The sequence below is a fragment of the Asparagus officinalis genome, chromosome 7, assembly GCF_001876935.1.
Source record: "Asparagus officinalis chromosome 7, Aspof.V1, whole genome shotgun sequence".
Taxonomy (NCBI): Eukaryota; Viridiplantae; Streptophyta; class Magnoliopsida; order Asparagales; family Asparagaceae; genus Asparagus; species Asparagus officinalis.
The window spans coordinates 77,674,111-77,696,456 of NC_033800.1; the positions used below are offsets into that span (position 1 = coordinate 77,674,111).

Sequence of the window (22,346 nt, forward strand, 5' to 3'; positions counted from 1 at the left end):
CATCGAGGGTAAGCAAAAGAAGGGCAACGAGGCTAAAGGAGACTCTAAACAGACGGGAGGCGACTCAGGCGAGTCTAGTGGTTCTCAATCTAAGGAGGAGAAGAAGAAGGGTGATCTAGGAAAAGCAGGGCTGATTTGTAGTCACTGCGAGAAGACAGGGCACACAGCTGATCGGTGCTGGGAGAAGTATCCCCATCTCATGCCAAGAGGGTTGAAGAAGAAGGAGGAGAAAAAGTCATACATAATAGCTCAAGGTCCGAAAGAAGTCTCGGGGATGACAGAGCCCAACAGCAGTCTTAATCTTATGACGGGGAAACAGACCACGAAAGAGGACGACGACCCGATAGAGCAACTCTTTGTTCTTAAGTTGCAAGTGAAGACTAGTTTGGTTGATGCCATTGTTGATTCGGGCAACGAAAAGAATTTGATATCTGAGGCATTGGCGCAGAAGCTGGGTCTGAAAACGATCAAGCATCCGAAGCCCTATCTATTGGGGTGGATTCAGAAAGAGGAGAAACTGAGTATAGTTGATTAATGCACTGTCAGATTTGCGCTCCACGAGTCGTATATTGATCAGGTCACGTGCGACGTCGTGCCATTGGATGTTTGTCAGATTATACTGGGCAATCCGTACTTATGAGATAGATATGCGATCTATGAGAGGCGGCCTTAGAAGTACACCTTCACTAAGGATGGTGTAAAGTTCATATTTCGTTCAGCAACTCTTCCGAAGGAGACAAGCTTGGGGACGGTGACGCGAGCGAAGAGACTAGTGAATGCAAGCAAAAAGTTTGTCTCGCTGTGCATTAGACTTCCAGAAAAGCCATCGACAAAGGATTGCAACTTAGAGCGAACGATGACTAAGACGAGATGCGGGACGAATGAGTTGCTTCTGATCGGACGTCGAGACCGGATTCCTAGCAAGGTCAGGTAGTGCAGAAAAGATGGAGTAGCTCGAGAGTTTCCTCAGCAAAAGTTCCAACTTGAATGAGACTTCAAGTTCTTAAAGAGGGGACCCATGATACGGGTGTATCTTCTCTTCGGAACTTAGCGATCATCATGGGAGCTTGAGGATAGATGATTCTCATGATAACATGAGAATAGAGGTGTCAAACAGTTATAAGGGAACACAGGAGGAATTCAGCCTGTGAGTCGACTCATAACAGTCATGAGTCGACTCATCAGGTTGAGTCGACTCATGACTGTCATGAGTCGACTCATCGCTGGTTTTTGAGTTTTGTCCAGTTTCTGACGAGTCGACTCATCTCAGTCATGAGTCGACTCATCGATGGTTTCCTGATTCGTTTGGGTTTCTGTTCACACGAATTCTTGTTGGTTTTGGGTCTGGTTATTTACCAAATTGCCATCCACGTTTGTACATCTATATAAAGGATTGTTTTAGGGTTTCTAAACAATCAGAGAGAGAATCAGATGATTGTTTTAGGGTTTCTAAACAATCAGAGAGAGAATCAGATAGATTCAGAGAGAGATTCTAATCTTTGTATTAGGGTTTAGTGAGAATTGAGAGTTTGTTCTCGATTCTAGTGAGATTGTGAGAGAGGGATTGTAATCTTTTCATACTCATAATCTAGAGAAGGTATTTTCCTTCGTCATATACTGAATTGTGCTTGTGTTTCTGTCATCCTCTTCTCAACCCACCTTTGATAATTTCGCGATCAAAGGTGCTTGCACGGCAACTCGTATCAAGAAAGGCGTAGAAAAAGGTAGAAGAAGACATTTTGTTTGGACTAGATTCAGAAGAAAACTTTATTACTGATTTCATTAGTTCATGAGGAGGGAGGGAGCGGGAGGGAGGTATTAGCGCGTAAAATTCTCTTTGATTTTTTGTCAAGCATCATGTACATTTATATTCCACTGTTAAATTGCTTTCCTCAACCCTCCTGTAGTAGTTGTTATTGACTACTGTTTGTAACTAATCTAGTCACTTTTCACACCCTTGTCGATTTTACTTATTCCTCTCTGCTGTCAGTTTGCTCATCCTGTTTTTTATTCTATTAATGGGGGAAGATAGGCATGTTATTGGGCCTTCTTAGCAGTTCGAAGCTAGCCTTATCTGATTGAATTGCATATGGAACTTTAACATGACATGCCTTCGTATGACAGAGGCCTTGTCCTAGAGCCTGATGAAGAGAATGTAGTTATAAAGGAATAGCATTCAACTTGAATAGCTTTTGCCTTCTCCTTTTTATTCTATTTGAGTAAAACATACACTACTTTTCTTTTCTTCTATTTCATGTACCAGCCCAATATTTTCTTGGATATGACCTCAATATATTCCTACAAAGTTTAACTCGTATGTTTTATGCCACCCGGGCCCATTAGCTGCAAGCACGGAAGCATGTTGAGATGAGTCAAGTTCAATAATTTTGACAAAATTTATGTATTAATATCCATCAAGAGATTAAAATTTATACCCTCATGTTGAAGCTCAGCAAAAAGTAGAAGTACCAAGCAAGGTTAAAAAAATAAAAGCACGCTCATAGTCTCTTTCCATGCTCTCATTTTTACTTACATACACGTAAGATTATAAAAACACACATACTGTACATACCTAAATATATCAGTTGGGTTGGACTTAGCTTATCTTCGAGTTGGCTGGGTAGCCATGATCCCTCGCTGAATCTTCAAATCTATTCATGTTTGAGCCCCATGTCCAAAACTAAAAGTTCAAAAAGCCAACCACGACCATCCTGATTTGTTCTCCTCACTACTCTTTCGATAGCGTCCTGAATAAGTGCATAGTACATTCAGTTCAGTTCTGAAACATTTGTTGTTCTTGCATAATACGAATGCTAAACTTTTGAATTTCTTAGTCACATTATATGATTAATCATCAGGAAGTTGCGTATCATTTTCTTATTTTATTTATTCTTTTACATCTTTTGAATAAAGGCCATGGTCCCGGTCTTCAACTTTTAATTCCCACAACCAATCCATGTCTTTGCCTCTGGCAGAGGCCTTTGCAGCTTATTGAATTTCAATCTAATGGAAAATGATCATCATGACTGTGCTTCGCTTCATTGTCTATAATGGATGCCTAGCTTCTTGTATGGTTACTAAGCCATGTTGTCTGTCCTTGACTGCCACAACAGTGAATTGGTGCTAAGGAATATCTCGCGGCCCAGGCATGTGAACGTGTTGGCACTATGTAAGCCGTGGGGAACTACTGAGTGCAACACATGGTTTGGCTCAATCCCCTGGCAAAAGTGACTAGTCAATGTTGGTAGTGGATTGAGCCAAACCATGTGTTACTTTTAATTCCCACAACCAATCCATGTCTTTGCCTCTGGCAGAGGCCTTTGCAGCTTATTGAATTTCAATCTAATGGAAAATGATCATCATGACTGTGCTTCGCTTCATTGTCTATAATGGATGCCTAGCTTCTTGTATGGTTACTAAGCCATGTTGTCTGTCCTTGACTGCCACAACAGTGAATTGGTGCTAAGGAATATCTCGCGGCCCAGGCATGTGAACGTGTTGGCACTATGTAAGCCGTGGGGAACTACTGAGTGCAACACATGGTTTGGCTCAATCCCCTGGCAAAAGTGACTAGTCAATGTTGGTAGTGGATTGAGCCAAACCATGTGTTGTACTTAGTGGGTCCCACGGCTTACATTGCGCCAACGGGTTCGCGGGGCCGGGTCGTGATGGAATAACAGCAGTGTTTTACTTTGGGATATTGGATATAATATATTATTTCCAGAACATTCAGTTTCGCAGTGCCATAATGTGATTATAGTGTTTCATTCAATCATCTCTCTGGTCTTGAAAGGTTACATTGAGATTTGTTTAACCAACTTCTTTTTTTTCTGTGAGAAAAAGACTTTGGATCTTTCAAATTATTCTATATTGTTAGTACTTTCATGTTTTTGGTATTTCTCATTTCCTTTCTCATATACAGTTGAATAGTTATCAAATTCAGGTGAGATCACTATGCAAGCTTTTTTGCTTGGTATTTGTTTCTTGTGGATGCCTCCTTCTAAGTTAGTGAAAATACATTTAGTTTGACACCATTCTATGAGGTTATGCACAACTCAATTTCTAACTTGCAGTGTACTCGATGCACTTTTCGCAACTAATCTCTTATCTCAGATTTGTTGTTTTGAATTTTCTCTATTGATTGATGTTTTATGTGATCTATGTAGCCTTTTAGTTGGATCTGACGGTTTCTCTTCTCCTTGGGTGGTAGAACACTGATCTATCAGTCAGAGCATATAACACAATTTATTATTTCTTGTCAATTTTAGTAATTCTTGTTTATTCTTTACAGGACCATGTACGAACTGATACTTACAGGACTGCTATTATGAGGCTTCAGAATTTTATTTCAGGCAAAGTAAGATTAAAAGGAAAAAATTGATCTTTATTGTTACTTACAAATAATTTTTTTTGGCTCTTGCCATATGCCCGAAGACATTCTATATGCATTCTTGTCACCCATTGAATGTTTATTTGTAGGTTGTAATAGACGTTGGCTGTGGGACGGGCATTCTGTCCATATTCTGTGCTCTTGCTGGTGCTAAACGTGTAAGATTTATATTGTAGGGTTTTCTCTTTATTCTGCATGTGTTAATATATGTAGTTAAAGTTGTTCGCTCTCCCTGCAGTTTTAAAACTCTATTTTATTATGGCGATGGATGATTAGTAACTTTAATGTCTTTTTCTGTTTGAATGACTCAATTAAGTCATCTTTTGCATTCTATCACACATACATGCATCTGATGTGTGTACTTTACTATTTTATTCCTGCCATATCATATATTAGATTTCCTTCATGCATGCTGCAGTCTTACTATTATATTTTATCTCTGAGTTGGGATCTGGTGTAGTCTATATCATATATTTTGGATACTGGTTCATCCCGTTTCCTATTTGTTACTCAGAATTTCAACTTTCTCTGCCATCAGGTTTATGCTGTAGAAGCCAGTGATATTGCTGTACAGGTATGTTCTTCCTTGGTTTTAAAAGTTCAGGAAAGTTGGATGATGCAATTATTAGTATACTTATTCTAATTGTTTTTAATCCTTACTTTTTACTCATCTAACTGCTATGATAAAGTTCATAGTTAAAATTGTAGTTGGTAAACTTAAGAGGAACTGAAAATGAAAAGCCAATTTCATTCATATGATGGAGTATATATAACTAACCAACATCCGTACTACTGGTATATTGCCAGTGCAATACCTTAGACCGACCCCAAAAGTTTGGGATAAATGCTTTGCTGTTGACTGTTGTTGTAAAATCTTAAACCAAAAGAAACTGAATGCACTCTATTAGTCATTGGAGAGCACTCATTTTCCAGGAATCTAACCACGGAAGGAGGAGTCCCTACTTGCCTTATTATGAATGAGAACTATTCTTCCTCGCAATTTTTTGCTGATGGCTCCCATCAATTTTTGCTGACTGGTTAAAGAAGAAACCTGACTTCTTTTTCTTGTCATAATTTTCATACTGTCAGTTTTCCATAATGGAGACTTGTTAAGGAGAAGAATACATTCCTTGTTTTTTTTTTGTTTTTTTTTTTGCAATTTTCATGCTGTCCCTTTTGTAGCGAAGTAGTGTTGTGACACGTGAAAAGTAGAATAATTGGGTGATAGAAAATTCTGTTCACAAAGTGGGAGTTTATCTCAAATGAATCATGTGGCTGTCAAAACAAGATTGTCACAAGAGGAGACTACCTCAGTCCTAGGAGAAAATATTATAATAATATGGGAATAGGGGATCCGTTGCCACTAGGTTCATAACTATGACACGGAATATATATACATGCACATATTAAGTTATTAACATGCATGCACTCACGCAATCTGATGTTCGCCACACGACTAAAATTCATAGCCACTTTGGACTACTCTCTGTTTGGGCGACTGTCTGTACTTTTTTCTATCTGCCCAGACAAGTATGCATTCTATTGTCTTGAACTCTGTGCATAGAAGATTTGCGTGCATCAAAGGTGTGTTTCCATGTCTGTACTTGCAACATGCCAGAGCATCAACATAGACGTCTATGAGCATTAGATGTGGCTTGGAGCCCAAAGACTTTGATCAATTGAGGCTACTTTTGTCAGTAGTTTAAAAGAATGAAGATATACTTATCATACTGCTTCCCCTTTGCCTTTGAGTAGGTCAAATCTTCTCAAAAAGGCTGATAGAACGTTAGTTGTCACTGGTGAACTAAAAATTTTGGTCATATTTCATAACGTTTTTCCTTTTACATAAATGATCTTTTTTTTATTTAGCCTCTAGTGGATGGAATTAAACTTGACTATTTTACAACTCTGAGATATCTCCAAGTTAATTAGATCAGCTAAACCCTTTCAAAAGTTTCAGTTTTATAGCTCGATTTTTAAGCAGATTTCAGTATTTATTTGCTGTAAATCTATTACGGATTGCTCTCAGTCCTAGTAGCACATTGACAATTTTTGAGATTTTTTTTTCAGGCTAATGAAGTAGTAAAAACAAATAATCTCTCTGATAAAGTCATTGTCTTGCATGGACGAGTTGAGGTAACCTTCTGCATACCGTATCTTCAATACTTGTAATTTTTCTCTTGCCTTTTCACTGTTTCTTATCTTTGAGTTGCAGTATTTTGAAGTGTTACCTTACCTTAAAATTTTAACATGTATAATATTGATATTTCCAAGAAGAAACTGTGAATCCTCTCATTTAACCATTACACCTAAAATAAGACAGCCTTTCATATACTTATATTTACATGCGCCTAATGTCTATATTGCGCACTAATAATTATTTAGTGCAACCTTTTACTTCTAAAACATTTTACTTTTTCAGTTGTTATTTTAAATTAACATAAGACATCGTTATATAATCATAACACATGACGTAGTTTAAAATCTACATTTCTCATACACTATAAAAGAGATAAAATAAATGGATTAAGGAAATTGTACTAAACAAGATATGATTCTTGTTATATTTTTGAAATATTATATTAGTTTATGATATTTAGTCTTTGTAAAGTAAGTAGTACATATAATACTATAATAGACATAGATAAGTCAATTGTAAATTAAAATAATTTACGAAATTGGCTGTAATGAACATTCATTGTTGGAAAACAAGCTTCGAACTCAATTGTAATAAGAACACGCTTCTAAGATTCCCAAAGTTGCAATTGGCTGTAATGAACATTCATTGTTGGAAAACAAGCTTCGAACTCAATTGTAATAAGAACACGCTTCTAAGATTCCCAAAGAATAAATGGATTAAGGAAATTGTACTAAACAAGATATGATTCTTGTTATATTTTTGAAATATTATATTAGTTTATGATATTTAGTCTTTGTAAAGTAAGTAGTACATATAATACTATAATAGACATAGATAAGTCAATTGTAAATTAAAATAATTTACGAAATTGGCTGTAATGAACATTCATTGTTGGAAAACAAGCTTCGAACTCAATTGTAATAAGAACACGCTTCTAAGATTCCCAAAGTTGCACTCAACTTTTTGCTCTAAGCTCTTACCTTAGACAAGGTCACATGGGCTGAAATTTTAACCCAAAATGCCGAATTGTTTGCTCACAATGCAGTCACTGGGGCTTGAAACTTCCAGCTCCTGTGTTCCGGCCATGTGGGTGCGGATCTGCACCCAGTGTGTACCCAATACAGATATAGGTCAGGGTAACCCATTTGCTGAAAACAAACTTCTAACTCAATCACTGGAGCATGTGTTTGTTTTATTAGGCTTACACCATGTTTTCTTTTGGCATCCAATCCTAGGTGTAAGATGTCTCATGCATTGGTCTTTTAGATATATTATGCTATTAAACATGATTAAATTTTCCTACACAGGTGTGATATTGTTGCTGATATACAAGTTAAATCTGATATCTTCAATGGCAGAAAATTTTGAAATGTCGAAGATTCAATGTTTTGTATTCCTTCAATTGCTTATCTGCAGAAGTTTGATGCATTTACATTTTAAATAAAGCAGATAGACCATGGTTTCATTTTTTATAGTGACAAGGGAAACTTTGGTCACTGGAGCTCATCTGGTCAGAGAGCATTTTTGTGTAAATCGTCAGTTTAGAATTTGAATTCAGATGGTAAACTGTTTGGTATTAACCCAAAACTGAAGCCTACAGTATCAACGAAACAGACATTGTAGAAAAAGATTGATAGATGGACCTTTATGGAGCTTAATGGTGGAAAAAGATCCATATAGATGATCCTAAAAGACTTGGGGGTATATGGTTATATTATAGTTGTCTTCATTGATTGAGCAGGTGAACACTGAATATGAAATAAAAATAAAGTTCACTTAATGTGCTCAGGATACTTTCTTACTTACCATATATTTTGCTAAAGTTTTGTTATTTATTGCTAGTTTGTTCTTTGCTTATCTAGAATAACATAGTATCTCCCTTTTTTGCTTCTTAATGGCAGCTATACGTAACTTTTCTGGACTGTTTTCCTTATCTAAATTGCAGTTCTTTCTAATGAATATTAATGAATGTAGGAGGTCACCATTGAGGAGAAGGTTGATGTCATTATTTCTGAATGGATGGGATACATGCTTGTATATGAGGTATGCCTACAATTTTCTGAATTTGAACTTAAAAATTTAACTATTGCATACAGAAAATATATGAAGTTGAATAGGTGCCCGAAGTGTTATCTTGCTCTGGAGATGCCGTAGTTAAAAATTCATTTTCTTATGACTTGCATTTTCTCCTGATTATCTGAAGTTTGGTGTAGAGTATGCTGGGCAGCGTCATTTTTGCCAGAGACAAATGGCTTAAACCAGGAGGGCTAATTCTTCCTTCGCATGCAACGGTAATAAAATTTTCCTTCATTTTACTGTTATTATTGTTATGAGAGTTCATATGTAGGAACTTGTTTGAGAGGTTTGGACTTGCCAGTTAACTGTTATAATTTCATGCTCTGCCTCACTTAACAACAGTGCTGATACAGGAATCATAGTTTTGATTTTGGAGTTCTGATATGTGTCATGTAGAGAATAGAGAAAACCCTAATTGTTGTATTGAGAATAACAAAAGAGATATATATATAGCCATACAAATAGGGTTAAGGTTAACGGGTAACAGCCCATTAACCCAATACCCACTGAAGATTTGTGACGGCTAGGGTTTCATGCTCTGATACCATGTAGAGAATAGAAAAAACCCTAATAGTTTATTGAGAATAACAAGAGAGATATATATAGCTATACAAATAGGGTTAAGGTTAACGGGTAACAGCCCATTAACCCAATACCCAATATTTAACTTAACACTCCCCCTCAAGCTGGAGTATAGATGTCTACCATGCTCAGCTTGTCACATATAGTAGAGAACACCTTTGAAGAAGTAGCCTTGGTAAGAATATCAGCAAGTTGTTGTGAGGACGGAGTGAATATGAGAGATACTATCTTCTTCTTCCAAGCATCTCTGACAAAATTACAGTCAACTTCAATATGTTTTGTCCTCTCATGAAACACAAGATTCTGTGCAATATAAATGGCAGAGTGGTTGTCACAATGCATTGGCATGGGTCCAGACTGAACAAAACCAAGCTCTGTCATAAACTTTCTTAGCCACACCATCTCACAAGCAGTGTGAGCCATTGCTCTATATTCGGCCTCTGCACTAGATCGTGATACTACATCTTGTTTCTTACTTCTCCAAGTCACAAGATTACCTCCAACAAAAGTACAAAATCCTGAGGTTGACTTTCGATCTCGCATGTCTCTTGCGTAGCCAGCATCAGAGAAAGCTGAAATGTGAGTATGCTCATGCTTCTTATATAACAATCCTTTGCCAGGGCAACTCTTGACATATGCCAAAATCTTTAGAGCTGCTGTCCAATTAACCTCTCTAGGTTTGTGCATAAACCTGCTCAATACACCTACTGCAAAAGTAATATCAGGTCTGGTAACTGTTAAATATATTAGCTTCCCAATTAGTCTCCTATATCGTCCAACATCATCTAGGAGAGATATATCATCACGCCACAAATCAACATTTGCCTTCATTGGAGTTCTTGCAGGTTTGCATTCCAAGAGACCTGCTTCTTCTAGTAAATCTAGCACATACTTCCTTTGAGACAACAACAGGCCATGTTTTTGATATGCAACTTCAATCCTAAGAAAATACTTTGGCTTTCCCATGTCTTTAGTGATAAAATGACGGTTTAGATATTTCTTAGTCTAAGTTAAGGCAATAGAGTCACTCCCAGTCAGCAGAATATCATTAACATATACGACTAAAATAACCAAACCAGTTATTGTGCGTCGAAGAAAGACAGAGTGATCAGACTGACAACGTTGGAAATCAACATTAGAAATAACCTTGCTGAACTTATCAAACCAAGCTCAAGGACTCTGCTTTAACCTATAGATGGCCTTTCTCAGCCTGCAGATAATATTCTCCCCCTGAGCAACATACCCAGTAGGTTGCTCCATATAAACCTCCTTGTCCAAATCACCATAAAGGAAAGCATTCTTCACATCTAGTTAGTGCATCGCCCAATCCATATTAACAGCTAGAGAGAAAAGAATTCTGATGGAGTTGAGACGAGCAACGGGAGAAAAGGTTTTAAAATAGTCGACGCCATATGTCTGGGTATAGCCTTTTGCAACCAGGCGAGCTTTATAATGGTCAACAGACCCATTGGGGCGATATTTTAGGGTATACACCCATCTGCAACTAACCACAGTCGCTCTAGTAGGAAGAGAAACCAAGTCCCAAGTCCCTCTAGAAAGTAGTGCATTCATTTCCTTATCCATGGCCTGCTTCCAAGCTGGTACTAACATAGCTTCCTCATATGACCTAGGTATAGATACAATGGACAAGGACAAGGCAAACTGACGAAAAGATGGGTTGAGACGGTCATAAGAGACAAAAAGAGATATAGGATATTTCGGGCAAGACCGTTTACCTTTTCGAAGAGCAATAGGGATATCCAAGTCAGAAGGAATAGAGGTCTTAACATAAGATGGACCGACAGCTGGAGATGAAGGTTCAGCAAGACGAGAGTATGTCAGTAGAGGCTTCGGTGCAGGAGCAACAGGAGCAGGTAATGGAATAGTAGTAGGAGCAGAAGAATGTAGTGGTACCTGTGGACAGCCAATAGTAGTGGAACCAGACGAAAAAATATGGGACATACTCAAAAAAGGTAACATCAGCAGACAAAATATTTCCTGATAGACGGATGATAACACTTATATCCTTTTTGAGTACGAGAGTATCCAATAAAAACACATTTGATGGATCTAGATGATAACTTATCCAAACCAGCAGTTAAATCCTGAATAAAACACGTAGAACCAAAGACACGGGGAATCACGAAGAATTATTTTTTATTAGGATAAAGACAATTGAATAGTATTAAACCATCAAGGACAGAGGAAGGCATGCGATTAATCAAATAATTTGCAGTGAGAACAACATCGGACCATAAATACTTTGGAATATTCATATGTATCATCAATGTTCTAGCAACATCTAGAATATGCCTATGCTTCCTCTTAGGAACTCCATTTTGTTGTGAAGTGTGAGAGCAAGAAGTCTGATGAATAATGTCATTAAGAGCACAAAATTTTAAAACATCACTTTTCATATATTCCAAAGCATTATCAGTACGAAGAATACGAACAGAAGTAGAGAACTGAGTTTTTATTTCATTATAAAAGAGTTCAATAACGTGCGAGACCTCTGACCTCTTTTTTAACAGATAAAGCCACGTCATGCGAGAGAAATCATCAACAAAGATAATAAAATATCGAAAATCTTGCACAGAAGGAACACGATAAGGACCCCAGACATCGGAATGAACCAACTCAAAAGCAAAACTACTACGTTTATCGACTCGACTCTGAAAAGTAGCACGATGGTGCTTACCTAGTTCACACGACTCACAACCTAAAGATGAAATAGATGGCTGAACAGAAACTACCGATCTAAGTTTTTGTAGTGAAGGATGACCCAGACGTCAGTGCCACAATAAAGTGGAGTCAGATTGTGATGCAACAAGGTCAGCTTCTGGCACACTGTCGTCCAAATAGTACATACCTCCTCTCTCATGCCCCGAACCAATCTTCATTCCAGTTGCTAGGTCCTGAAAAACACAATAAGATGGAAAGAAGGTGACTTTACAATTATTTTGTTTTGTAAACTTGCTAATGGATAATAGGCTAACAGGGAATTTGGGAACATATAACACATCAGTTAGTTTTAAAGAGGAAGTAGCATGAACTACTCCATCACCACGAACTGAAGAAAGAGTACTATCAGCAATGCGTATAGAATGAAACTTATCAGAAAGATGTAAAGATACAAAGATATCCTTTATACCTATCATATGAGATGATGCTCCAGAATCTAGTACCCAGGGTTTGTGAGAAGAAGCTATGTAAGCATCCATACCTGAAGAGGATGCATGAGTAGCAGAATGAATATTCTGAGAGAGTTCTAGCTGGCGCAACCTCTCATAATCTGCCTGAGAAATCTGAACAGTAGGAGCAGTAACAGCTGGACCACCAGAAGTAGTAGCAGAAATAGATGAGTTAGTCGACTCTGTATCAGCTACCTGGGCCCACTGAGGACGACCAAACTTCTCTCAGCACTTCTCAGAAATATGATTAGTTCTCCCACAATGACCACACTGTCGTGAGCCCTTATTAGATTCACTTTGCCTCCCACCAAACGAACCACGTTCTCCCCCTGAATCACGGCCACGACCACGACCACGACCGCGGCCTTTGCCTCGATTAGAGAACATGGCAGACTGATCCATCGTAGGTGGAGATGGTGTAGTAGTATCAGAAGTAACACCAGTAGAGACCTGCATGACTCTGGAGAATGTAGCAGTCAGTGAGGGAATTGTATCTCCACCCAATATCTGTCCTCTCACTTGGGACTGTAAATTAGGGTTCAACCCAGAAAGAAATTTGGATACTGCCAGATCACGACGATACCCTAATAGCGTCGCTGCATCAGCTACTGCAGGCTGATGCATCTCTAGTTCGTCTATCAGTCCCTTCAATTCACCAAAGAATTCCGGAACTGACTTATCTCCCTGTTTGAGCGCAAACAGTCGTTCATAAATTTCAAATACGCGAGAAACATTCTTCTCGTTCCCGTACATAATCTTTAGGCTGTCCCACATCTCCTTCGCAGTGGTTAAAAACATAACGTTGCTACTGATCTGTGCTTCCATACTGTTGAGAAGCCAAGTCATAACACAATAATCAGATGAGAGCCATGAATTGTAGGTGGGATCCGAGGTTGGTGGTAGAGATGCAAGAAGATGTGGTAGTTTGCTCTGAGCGCCAATGAAGATGCGGAAAGCTTGTGCCCAGAGCAGATAGTTTGCACCATTCAATTTAATAGTAGTCCCCAAGACTACCTTGGGTGCAGAGGTCTCACCAACGACAATAGAAGGAGTAGTAGAGGAGGAGATGTCCGACATCAAAGTAGTAGTTATTTTTTATTTTTGAGCAACAATAGGAGATAAATAGTAGTCAAATAGGCAGATTAGTAGTAGAGATCCGTTTTTGAAACATAAACTAAAAGCAGATCAGGAGCAGGATTAGAGGCAGAGTGGTAGATAGTCATGCCCTCACGCTGCGTAAGCGAGATCACCTGAGGGAGAGAGCCCTGACTTTTGTTTGCACAAAGGCTCAATTTCTATATTCTTGTTTCTCGAAGGAAACAAGAATAAAAGTGAAATATCTCAACAACGTGAGATAGACACTCTTCCTCTCATCAGTTCTGTGACTGAAATGTCGAGGCTTCCTCTCATCAGTTCTATGACTGAAATGTTAAGGGATACAATCATCCTCTCATCAGTTCGAAGACTGAGATATCGAGGGAATAGGCAACACGATGCAGGGGGTACTGTAGCACGACACTGTAGCGACGGTGGTACTGTAGCAGCGGGCGGTGGTACTGTAGCAGCGAGCGGCAGCTAGGGTTTTATAGAGAAAACCCTAATTGTTGTATTGAGAATAACAAGAGAGATATATATAGCCATACAAATAGGGTTAACGGGTAACAGCCCATTAACCCAATACCCAATATTTAACTTAACATGTCACATCAGAACTTAATCCAAGTAGGAACTGTGGGGCTGATTTTGGGTTTTAGTAGTGAGCTAGAAGAGAAAAGCTTGGCAGATGATTCCAGGAATTGAGTTTCCTAAATTAAATAATAAAGTGGCCCTGGGATCTTTCATAAGGTGCAAAATGGTTACTCTTGATCTCTTGTAGGGGAGGGATAAAAATTAGAACCTCAGGTGGTGAAGGACAAAAACTGCTTAGACTGGAAAAATCTTTCTGGATTTAATGAAGGAGCCCAACGGTGTGTTTGGCAATTTCCTAAAACCGGGTTAGGATCTAGTTTTTTTATTGTTTTCTGTTTGACAAAAAGTGAGCCAAGATTGGCTTAAAGCCATTTTTAAGCCCTGAAAAACCAGTTCTTTTCCAACCCAAACCCCTTCCTCCCTTCCCACAATGGAACATTTCTAGTCCATGATAAAATCCCTGGTCCAGTTTTAAAGGGTTTTGCCAAACTGATCCTAAGCGTTGTGACTGAAAAAGAGGTGTAAGATAGTATCCGGAAGTGTCCTCTTGGCACCCATTTATAAGTCTAGGATCAGAGCCCCATAGTTAGACCCTTCCATACTCTTGTCCCTAAGACATAATCATTTTTTGACTAAGCTCAATTTGGCAGGATTTTTAAAGTGGGTGGTCATTGCCACCTGAGGTTAGAGGACCATCCACATTTTCTTGGGTAAATACAGATTGCCCTGCTTAAAGAATGGACTTGTGCTCATAGCTCTTTTGTTGACCATTCTCAGTAAAATATTATTTCAAGCAGTGACATTGTTTATAAATCTTCTATACAATAGAATTTCTAATTGTATGAATTATTATTATTATCATCAATATTCTTCTGAAGCTATATACTTTATGAGGCTGAGAGCCTGAGAGTTCTTAGTTCCTACTTATGCTAGGACTTCCTACTTATATTATTTTTAGTTTTTTGCACAATAACCATGAAATTATAAGACTCAAGGAATAAATAAATTGTCTTCAATAAATCAAACTTATATTGAAGATGAAGAACATCCGCAAAGGCTCAATGCGGACTATAGGTCCTGAAATCCGTTAACCAGGCAGATGAACAATTGCCTGTTAATCCTTCTATGCAAAAGAATTTCTATTTGTATAAATTATTATTATTATTATTATCAATATTCTTTTGAATCTATACTTTATGAGACTAAGAGCCTGGGAGTTCTTAGTTCCTACTAATGCTAGGGCTTCCTACTTATATTATTTTTAGTTTTTTTGCAAAATAACCATGAAATTATAAGACTCAAGGAATAATTAAATTGCCTTCAATAAATCAAAGTTATATTGAAGATAAAGAACATCTGCAAAGGCTCAATGCTGACTATAGGTCCTGAAATCCGATAACCAGGCAGATGAACAATTGCCTGTTAATCCTTATGTAATTATTAATCATGTTTTTTTGTCTACAAACTTCAAGACTTCAACCAATGATGACACATAAAGGTATAATCTGTTATTAAAGGTTGTAATGATCACGTTTGAATGTTGGCAATCAGGTTTATCACATGTGCCCAAAATACGCCTCTATTTGTGAAAACAAAATGTTTAGGAATAATCTGAAATGTGAGTCCACTGAAATAATTAGGATCATGGCTGTAATTTAAGAGCATTTCCATGCTTTTGACCTTGTAATGGTTGTTAAGGTAAAGTGTTGAAAATTAAGCGGATGCTTGATAAGCCAAAGGTAAAAAAGTGAAATAGAGAATGAGCAGGAAGAAAGCAAGAAAAGAACAGGTGTATCCGTGGATCATGTAGGTCCATCGATTTGGTGTATACACGAGTCAGAAATGAACTATATTATGGGGAAATAGGTAGTTAGATTCTTACAAGGTGATGACATTTAAGGCATTGTAACTGGAGGTGCAACCTAACTATCAGATATTTATATAGCTTCATTGCTGAAATTTTAACTTTCACCTGTTATGCAGGTTATAATAACCCCTCTTGCGGCTAATTCAAGTATATGCTATCATGATTTTCTATTGCACTTACATTGTAAGTTCCTTCTAGTTGCACTTTAGGGAGTGCAATTGTGATGTCAAGATGACCCAGTTCAGAATATCATAGGAAGTTGGCAACTGACACCATACTGTCACTTGGATTGATGTGAACCTCTATAGAACCACTTCAGATTTGTTAGATTTTTCCCCTAAAGGCTGAATGGTTTCTCAAAAAAATTATGAAGCGTTCCAGCCAATTCTGTAAATTTCTAAATCAAAAGGCCATTTACTATGTTTTGTCAAGAGTTTTATGGTAGACATTTTTAAAATATGAATTTCAGTAGTGTAGATGGAAGAGTCTGCACATATCCTTGATGCAAAACATTTGTTGCATACATACATTCTTTTAATCAGTTAGACACACATCAATGCTGAATTTAATTATATTTATGTTGTCATCATCCTCATAAAAAGAGGGAAGAAAAACCTTCTGACTTGCTTTTTCACCCTTTACCCTCATGGTCTCTTTTCACATAAATTTACTTTTTCTGATGTTTTCTTTAAAGCTTTGCCTGAAAAAGTATTTCACCTCATTGTAACTAGTCACTTCTATGTAACAAGCAAGGCATGGTAGATATTTATGCTTCATCTTGAGGTTTAGCATTAGAGTAGCTTAGAGTAGTATTAGTTTAGTTCCACATTGATTTATGTAATTGGATTCTGTTCAGCTTGCTATAGAGTATGACTATCCCTCTCCAGGATCAAGACAATTTTCTCAAATACAACAATGTATTTTATATTATTAAAGGCAGTTGTTGTACATGTTTATGCATAGATGTATATATTTTTAATTGTTATGTTAGTGTCATATCATTGTGTCCTCCTGACCTGCTTTTAAAGGACTCGTCATGATCTAATGTTCATGCAAGTGTCATAGTGGATGGGTATTCTTTTTCATTAATTATACACCATGTTCTAATGTTCATGCAAGTGTCATAGTGGATGGGTATTCTTTTTCATTAATTATACACCGTGAATACTTTTACAAGTGCAAGTCTAACTACAATATGGACAAGCTAATTAAACATTTAAACTAATTGGCATTTCTGTATTATCAAAATGTGTCCTCAATAACCTTGGATGGAGTCTAAATCTATACCAAAATACAGGTTAAATTATCAAATCTGTCATTGTGAACCATCAGTGCCTTTCTGTTAGCATCAACAACATCAGTGCCTTTCTGTTAGCATCAACAAGTAAAAACCCTGATAATATTTATTTGCAATCACTTGGTCACTCCTGAATGACTGCCACACTTACTGCCAGTTGACCACCTTCAACAGTATGTCCGGTTAATTGGCTCACACAAGTAGAATAACTTTTATTATTTTCTTTCTTTTTATATTTGTTCTTGATTTCTTCCTTATTCTTTGTTGTGGTATGTAAGCCGTGTATCAAGGTCAGTTATATGGTTTCCTCCAAGATATATCCATGTTTTATTCAAAGTAATGCTGTTAATATCATTTAGAAGGGGGAAGTAGGTCAGAGACTCAATAACTTAGCAGCTTGAGAAATTGTCCACTTTATTTCTTTTCCTTTTTTGGAATCATTGTTCGAGCATCACCTTCTAGGCTTCTACAAGCTAAACTCCTATGGATTCTCTTATTTTCCTTTTTGGGTGGAGGAAGGAGGCAGGATTCAATTAATTTTTTAACTTTCTAGTTACGGATTCTGAGGTATAGTTTGGAAGGAATTTCGAAAGAAAGGTAAGATGTTGTTATAGGATTGTGAGTTACAGCTTCTCTCAGTCCAATGGGGAGGCACCATATCAGTTGGAAATTTTCTTTTACTGGTAAGGGAATCATCTCCTACTGTAGAGAGATATTTTGCATAAAATAGTTCATTGGCTTTCTGAAAATCCATCCTTGAGTCTCACATCTGAATTCATTCCAGAGACGGAAGATAAATTGAAACGTACACATTTCCTTGGTGTAAAACAAGCCTGGATTTTTGTTGAGTTCCATTTTATCCCATTTGAGTTCCATGTAGTTACCACCTTGGACATTAGTTTGTCACGTACCGTAATCGTTCTGATTCCCTTTGTAATTTGAATCCTTCAGTACATTCTAATTCGATTACAGTTTCTTTTTTTAATAGTATATCCTGTTTGGTTTGCATTCTTTGTACGGTCATAAAACCTACTATTAGCCGTTAGCACTTTGCTTATCTTGTTGCGTGGCTAGGGCCTAAACTTGTATGATATAGAGGAGTATCCGTACCCATTAACCTACATATTATTATTGACTTGACAGTGGAAATTTGTTCTTTGCCTGTAGCCCTAGTCAACTTTGGTGACCACGTAAACAAAGGATTCCTGTTGCCATAGTGTATTAACTATTAAGGTTTAACCGACCGATTTAAAAGGTTCATTATGATCATTGGAAATATGTGCATAATTGGTATGCTGTGTGTTTAAGGTCCCTTCCGTTACACCCAAACACTAATGTTGTGATGAGTGTTGAGTAGATTGTTATATTTTTATAATCTAACATGCTCCCGCAGGTTGAGCGCCCTTTTATGGGCCAAAAACTAGACTCACGCATACAATTGCGTGATTCCCTAGACCCTACCTCGAGCCGTCGTATAGTTCATGTGAATTGATTCCCAGTGCATTTGCAAACCAATTTCCTCCGATACACGAATTGGTTCCCCAAAATTGACATATCGCTTAAAAGTATGCGGGCAGGCAGTGCCTTTAAATGCACATGCGCAAAACACAATGCAATGTGCAAATCGAGTGAAGGGAGAAGCACAATAGAATATACAAGCTAACAAATTTACTATAACTAAATACCTATATTAATAAAACATGAAACAAGATCATGATCTCAACACGTAATATGTGAATAGAAAAACATAATTAAAAGAAAGAACTCCATAAAAAAGAAGTATATAAATATGTTGTATGGAAAAAATATTGGAATACATTATTAGCTATCTAGTTTCTAGTTTTGTACTGTATACATTTGAAAACGATAAGTGCATCAAAAAAGATTACGACGTACCACTAACCGAACTTGCATCCCGAAGCAAGCTACCACCCTTCGAATCCAAAGACCTGCTATATCACGCACTATGCAACTATGCTCACGGAACATTACCTTTTTTCTTTCTAAATCCACTTTAAATTCATAGCCAGTGGGATTTGAACCTGGGTCGCTTTGAAACCATGTTTAAGGTCCATTGTACTACACCAAACTCCAAAGTTGTGATGACTGATGAGGGTTGAGGGTTATAATTCTATGAGATAACACTGTGAATATGCATATGCGACTTGGTAAATGATGTGGGATATAGCCATAAATCTTACCATCATAATTAGCTCATGTTTTGTATAAAACTGCACTGCACAAATAATTGAACTCTACTTTTTAAAATATATTAATGTCAAATGATGATTGTAAAACATATATTCTAGTTTTTTCTTGAAGTGCATAGCGGTTGCTGTTTAGAAATGAACCAAATGGTCTCAGCTGTACATGTTAAATAGTTATTGTAAAGTTTTAAGTGTGCTGATTGGTGATGAAAAATGATTTATGCTGGATATGCTTTCTGTCTCTTGCAGCTATACATGGCGCCAGTCACACATAGTGATAGATATAGTGAAAGCATTGATTTCTGGCGTGATGTCTATGGGATTGATAGTAAGTACACAGTACTAATCCCTTTCTAACATTGAAAACGGAATGCATCTCTAACTGAGATCCACAAATGTTTAACTGTATTAATTAGTTACTGCATCTTTGGTAAACTTTGATAAGGTAACACAAATATTGGAGCGGAAAAGGAAATGTGAACACAAATCAATGTCTAAGTTTTGTTAACACAGGCACATTTGTGCACATGCAAACTCAATGGCGGGCACATAAATGGAATTCTCATACTCACCTGCATTCAATGGTAGCGTGGATTGAAAATTCTATTGTCGATCAAAAATATACCGACATATGAATGGATACAAGATCATACAATTTTTAGCATAATTTGCACATGACATGATATTTACATTGCAGGTCATGTCATCAAGTACACGTTGTCTATCAACAAGCACAAGCACACATATTTTACACTTGGGTGATGGGCGATTTCTTACAAATATGTTTAGTTCTCAATTGAGCACTATGTGACTTGTAAACATGCTCTCCTCTTGTAAGCTAAAACATGTGGATGAATCTAAACCAAAAATTTGGAGAGGTTATTCTAATTTTCTACCACTTTTTTTAGAAGCATTCTTAACATTAAAACACCATGCAAATTATAATTATACATTGTTGGTACTGACCTCCACAATGTAAAAAGTTAAACCACATGCATGCATCTAGAACCATAAATCTCAGTCAAGATTTTTCTCTTATCTAGATCTATTTGGTTTTTCCTTTTCCTTTTTCTTTTTTTTCTTTTCTAAAATTTACTTGCGAAAAGAAAAGGAAAAAAATAAAATAAAAGAAGTGTGTTCTGAATGAGAAACCAAAAAAAAAAAACAAAAAAAAAATTGCCATAATACTTGAATAGGTATATTAGATTTTATGGATCTATATAAGCAAAGTTAAATCTCTACTTGACTTGCTGTAGGGTCTGATCGAGAGGAACTGGATTCACATATAGTAATCCACATGCCCATCAATCATCAACTTTGCCTTCCTACCTAAATTTTTTCTCTTTTTAGTATGGTATGAAATAATAGAAGATAGATGGAAGATTCTTTGAATCAACATTACCTTTACTAGGCATTTTAGATATTATGGATTTAGATAAACAGTTCACTTCGACGTAGATGACTCACTACAACATCTGATTGGAGGATTTTGGTTTGCTAACAGTAATATTACACCCAAATACGCCCCCCATAAATTCACATGAACATGCACATATCTGTATGTTATGCATAATCTATATGTTCGACCAACTGTATTGATGTACACATTAACAAATTGTACTTGACATATTTTCACATTGTATTATCAAGATAATTATAGGATTTCGCTTAAAAGACTGGTTATGGGAATTTCCAAACCATACATGGTTTCTCTGACTTGGTTTTGGTATGACAAGAAGATGTATCTTGATGTTTGCAGTGTCCGCAATGTTGCCACTTGCCAAACAGTGTGCATTTGAAGAGCCTAGTGTAGAAACAATCACTGGAGAAAATGTTCTTACATGGCCATCTGTGGTAACTCTCTAATGCTAATCTATGTTGTATGGTTAAATTTTAGTTTCTGTTGCATCTTGCTTTACTAGGCTTTGTTTCAAAATTTGTTACAATCTCCAGTGTAAGAAATCTCAATATGCTTCCCTTGAAAAGGATTTTGTTGATTATTAGAGGGTGTTTGGAAGGTCTTCCTGTTAGTAGCTTTTTGCTTTTATGATAAAAATTCTATAAAATTTGTTTGGGTAGAATTGTAAATTTTTTGGTCAAACATAGCTTATTTAGGTGAGTTTCTGAGGTATTAAGTTAGTTTTTCAGAAGCTAGGGTATACTAGTTTTTCAAAATGGGGCTTATAAGTTAAACATATTTGGTATTTTACCAAACAGGTAGATAAAAAAAACTAACTTAAAAGCTAGTGTGACAAAAAAAAAGCTCCTTCAAACACTCTCTTAATCTTGATTGAGAAAATAGTCTAGACTCCAGACAACCTTCTTCATTAATCTAGAATCTTGAATCTAGAAGTAATTTGGTCTATTAGCTACTGCTGTCTATCATTCTGATTTAGATGCATAGTCCAGTAGGTTGCTAATTCAAGTAATTTTTCTTGATGATCACTAGGATGGAGTAATTGCAATATTAGAGACAATTAAGGGTATTCCTGTGGCTTTTCTAGAAGGGTTGTATGTTGCGGTGAAATTATTGGCTTGGCATGGAAACAAAATTCTCAGTATAAAAAGAGATATACTGGTATTCACTTAAATGCAGGAAATGTATATTCATAACAAGTTATAACAGTATGTAACTAAAGTTTATAAATTTAGTGAGAGGGGGAAGGCTTTGATTCCATTGGGAAGGATTTGGAACGATACCTTTTTATGGTGAGTCTTGGGATATCAATTTTTATGGACCACTTTATTAAATTTTATCTACATCATTTAAGTGTCGATATCAAAATTCAAGATGTTTACCCATATCTCAAGTAAGCATAAATAAATGGTAAAAAATGATAGCTTTCTTAGGACTACATTTAAGGATATGAAATTTTTTGATCTAAACATCTGATTTTTTATCTACAC

At 36.8% G+C, this 22,346-nt stretch overlaps 1 protein-coding gene across 1 annotated transcript in view; it reads left to right on the forward strand.

Annotated features, from left to right (window-relative positions):
• Positions 1-22,346, forward strand: part of LOC109849431 (probable protein arginine N-methyltransferase 6) — a 35,489-nt gene that overhangs the window by 10,429 nt on the left and 2,714 nt on the right. Inside the window, exons 2-9 of the mRNA XM_020419266.1 lie at positions 4,292-4,357; positions 4,480-4,548; positions 4,929-4,964; positions 6,461-6,526; positions 8,505-8,573; positions 8,744-8,821; positions 19,689-19,767; positions 21,199-21,293. Of these exons, the coding sequence (XP_020274855.1) occupies positions 4,292-4,357; positions 4,480-4,548; positions 4,929-4,964; positions 6,461-6,526; positions 8,505-8,573; positions 8,744-8,821; positions 19,689-19,767; positions 21,199-21,293 (558 nt within the window). The remainder of the gene's footprint in view (positions 1-4,291; positions 4,358-4,479; positions 4,549-4,928; positions 4,965-6,460; positions 6,527-8,504; positions 8,574-8,743; positions 8,822-19,688; positions 19,768-21,198; positions 21,294-22,346) is intronic.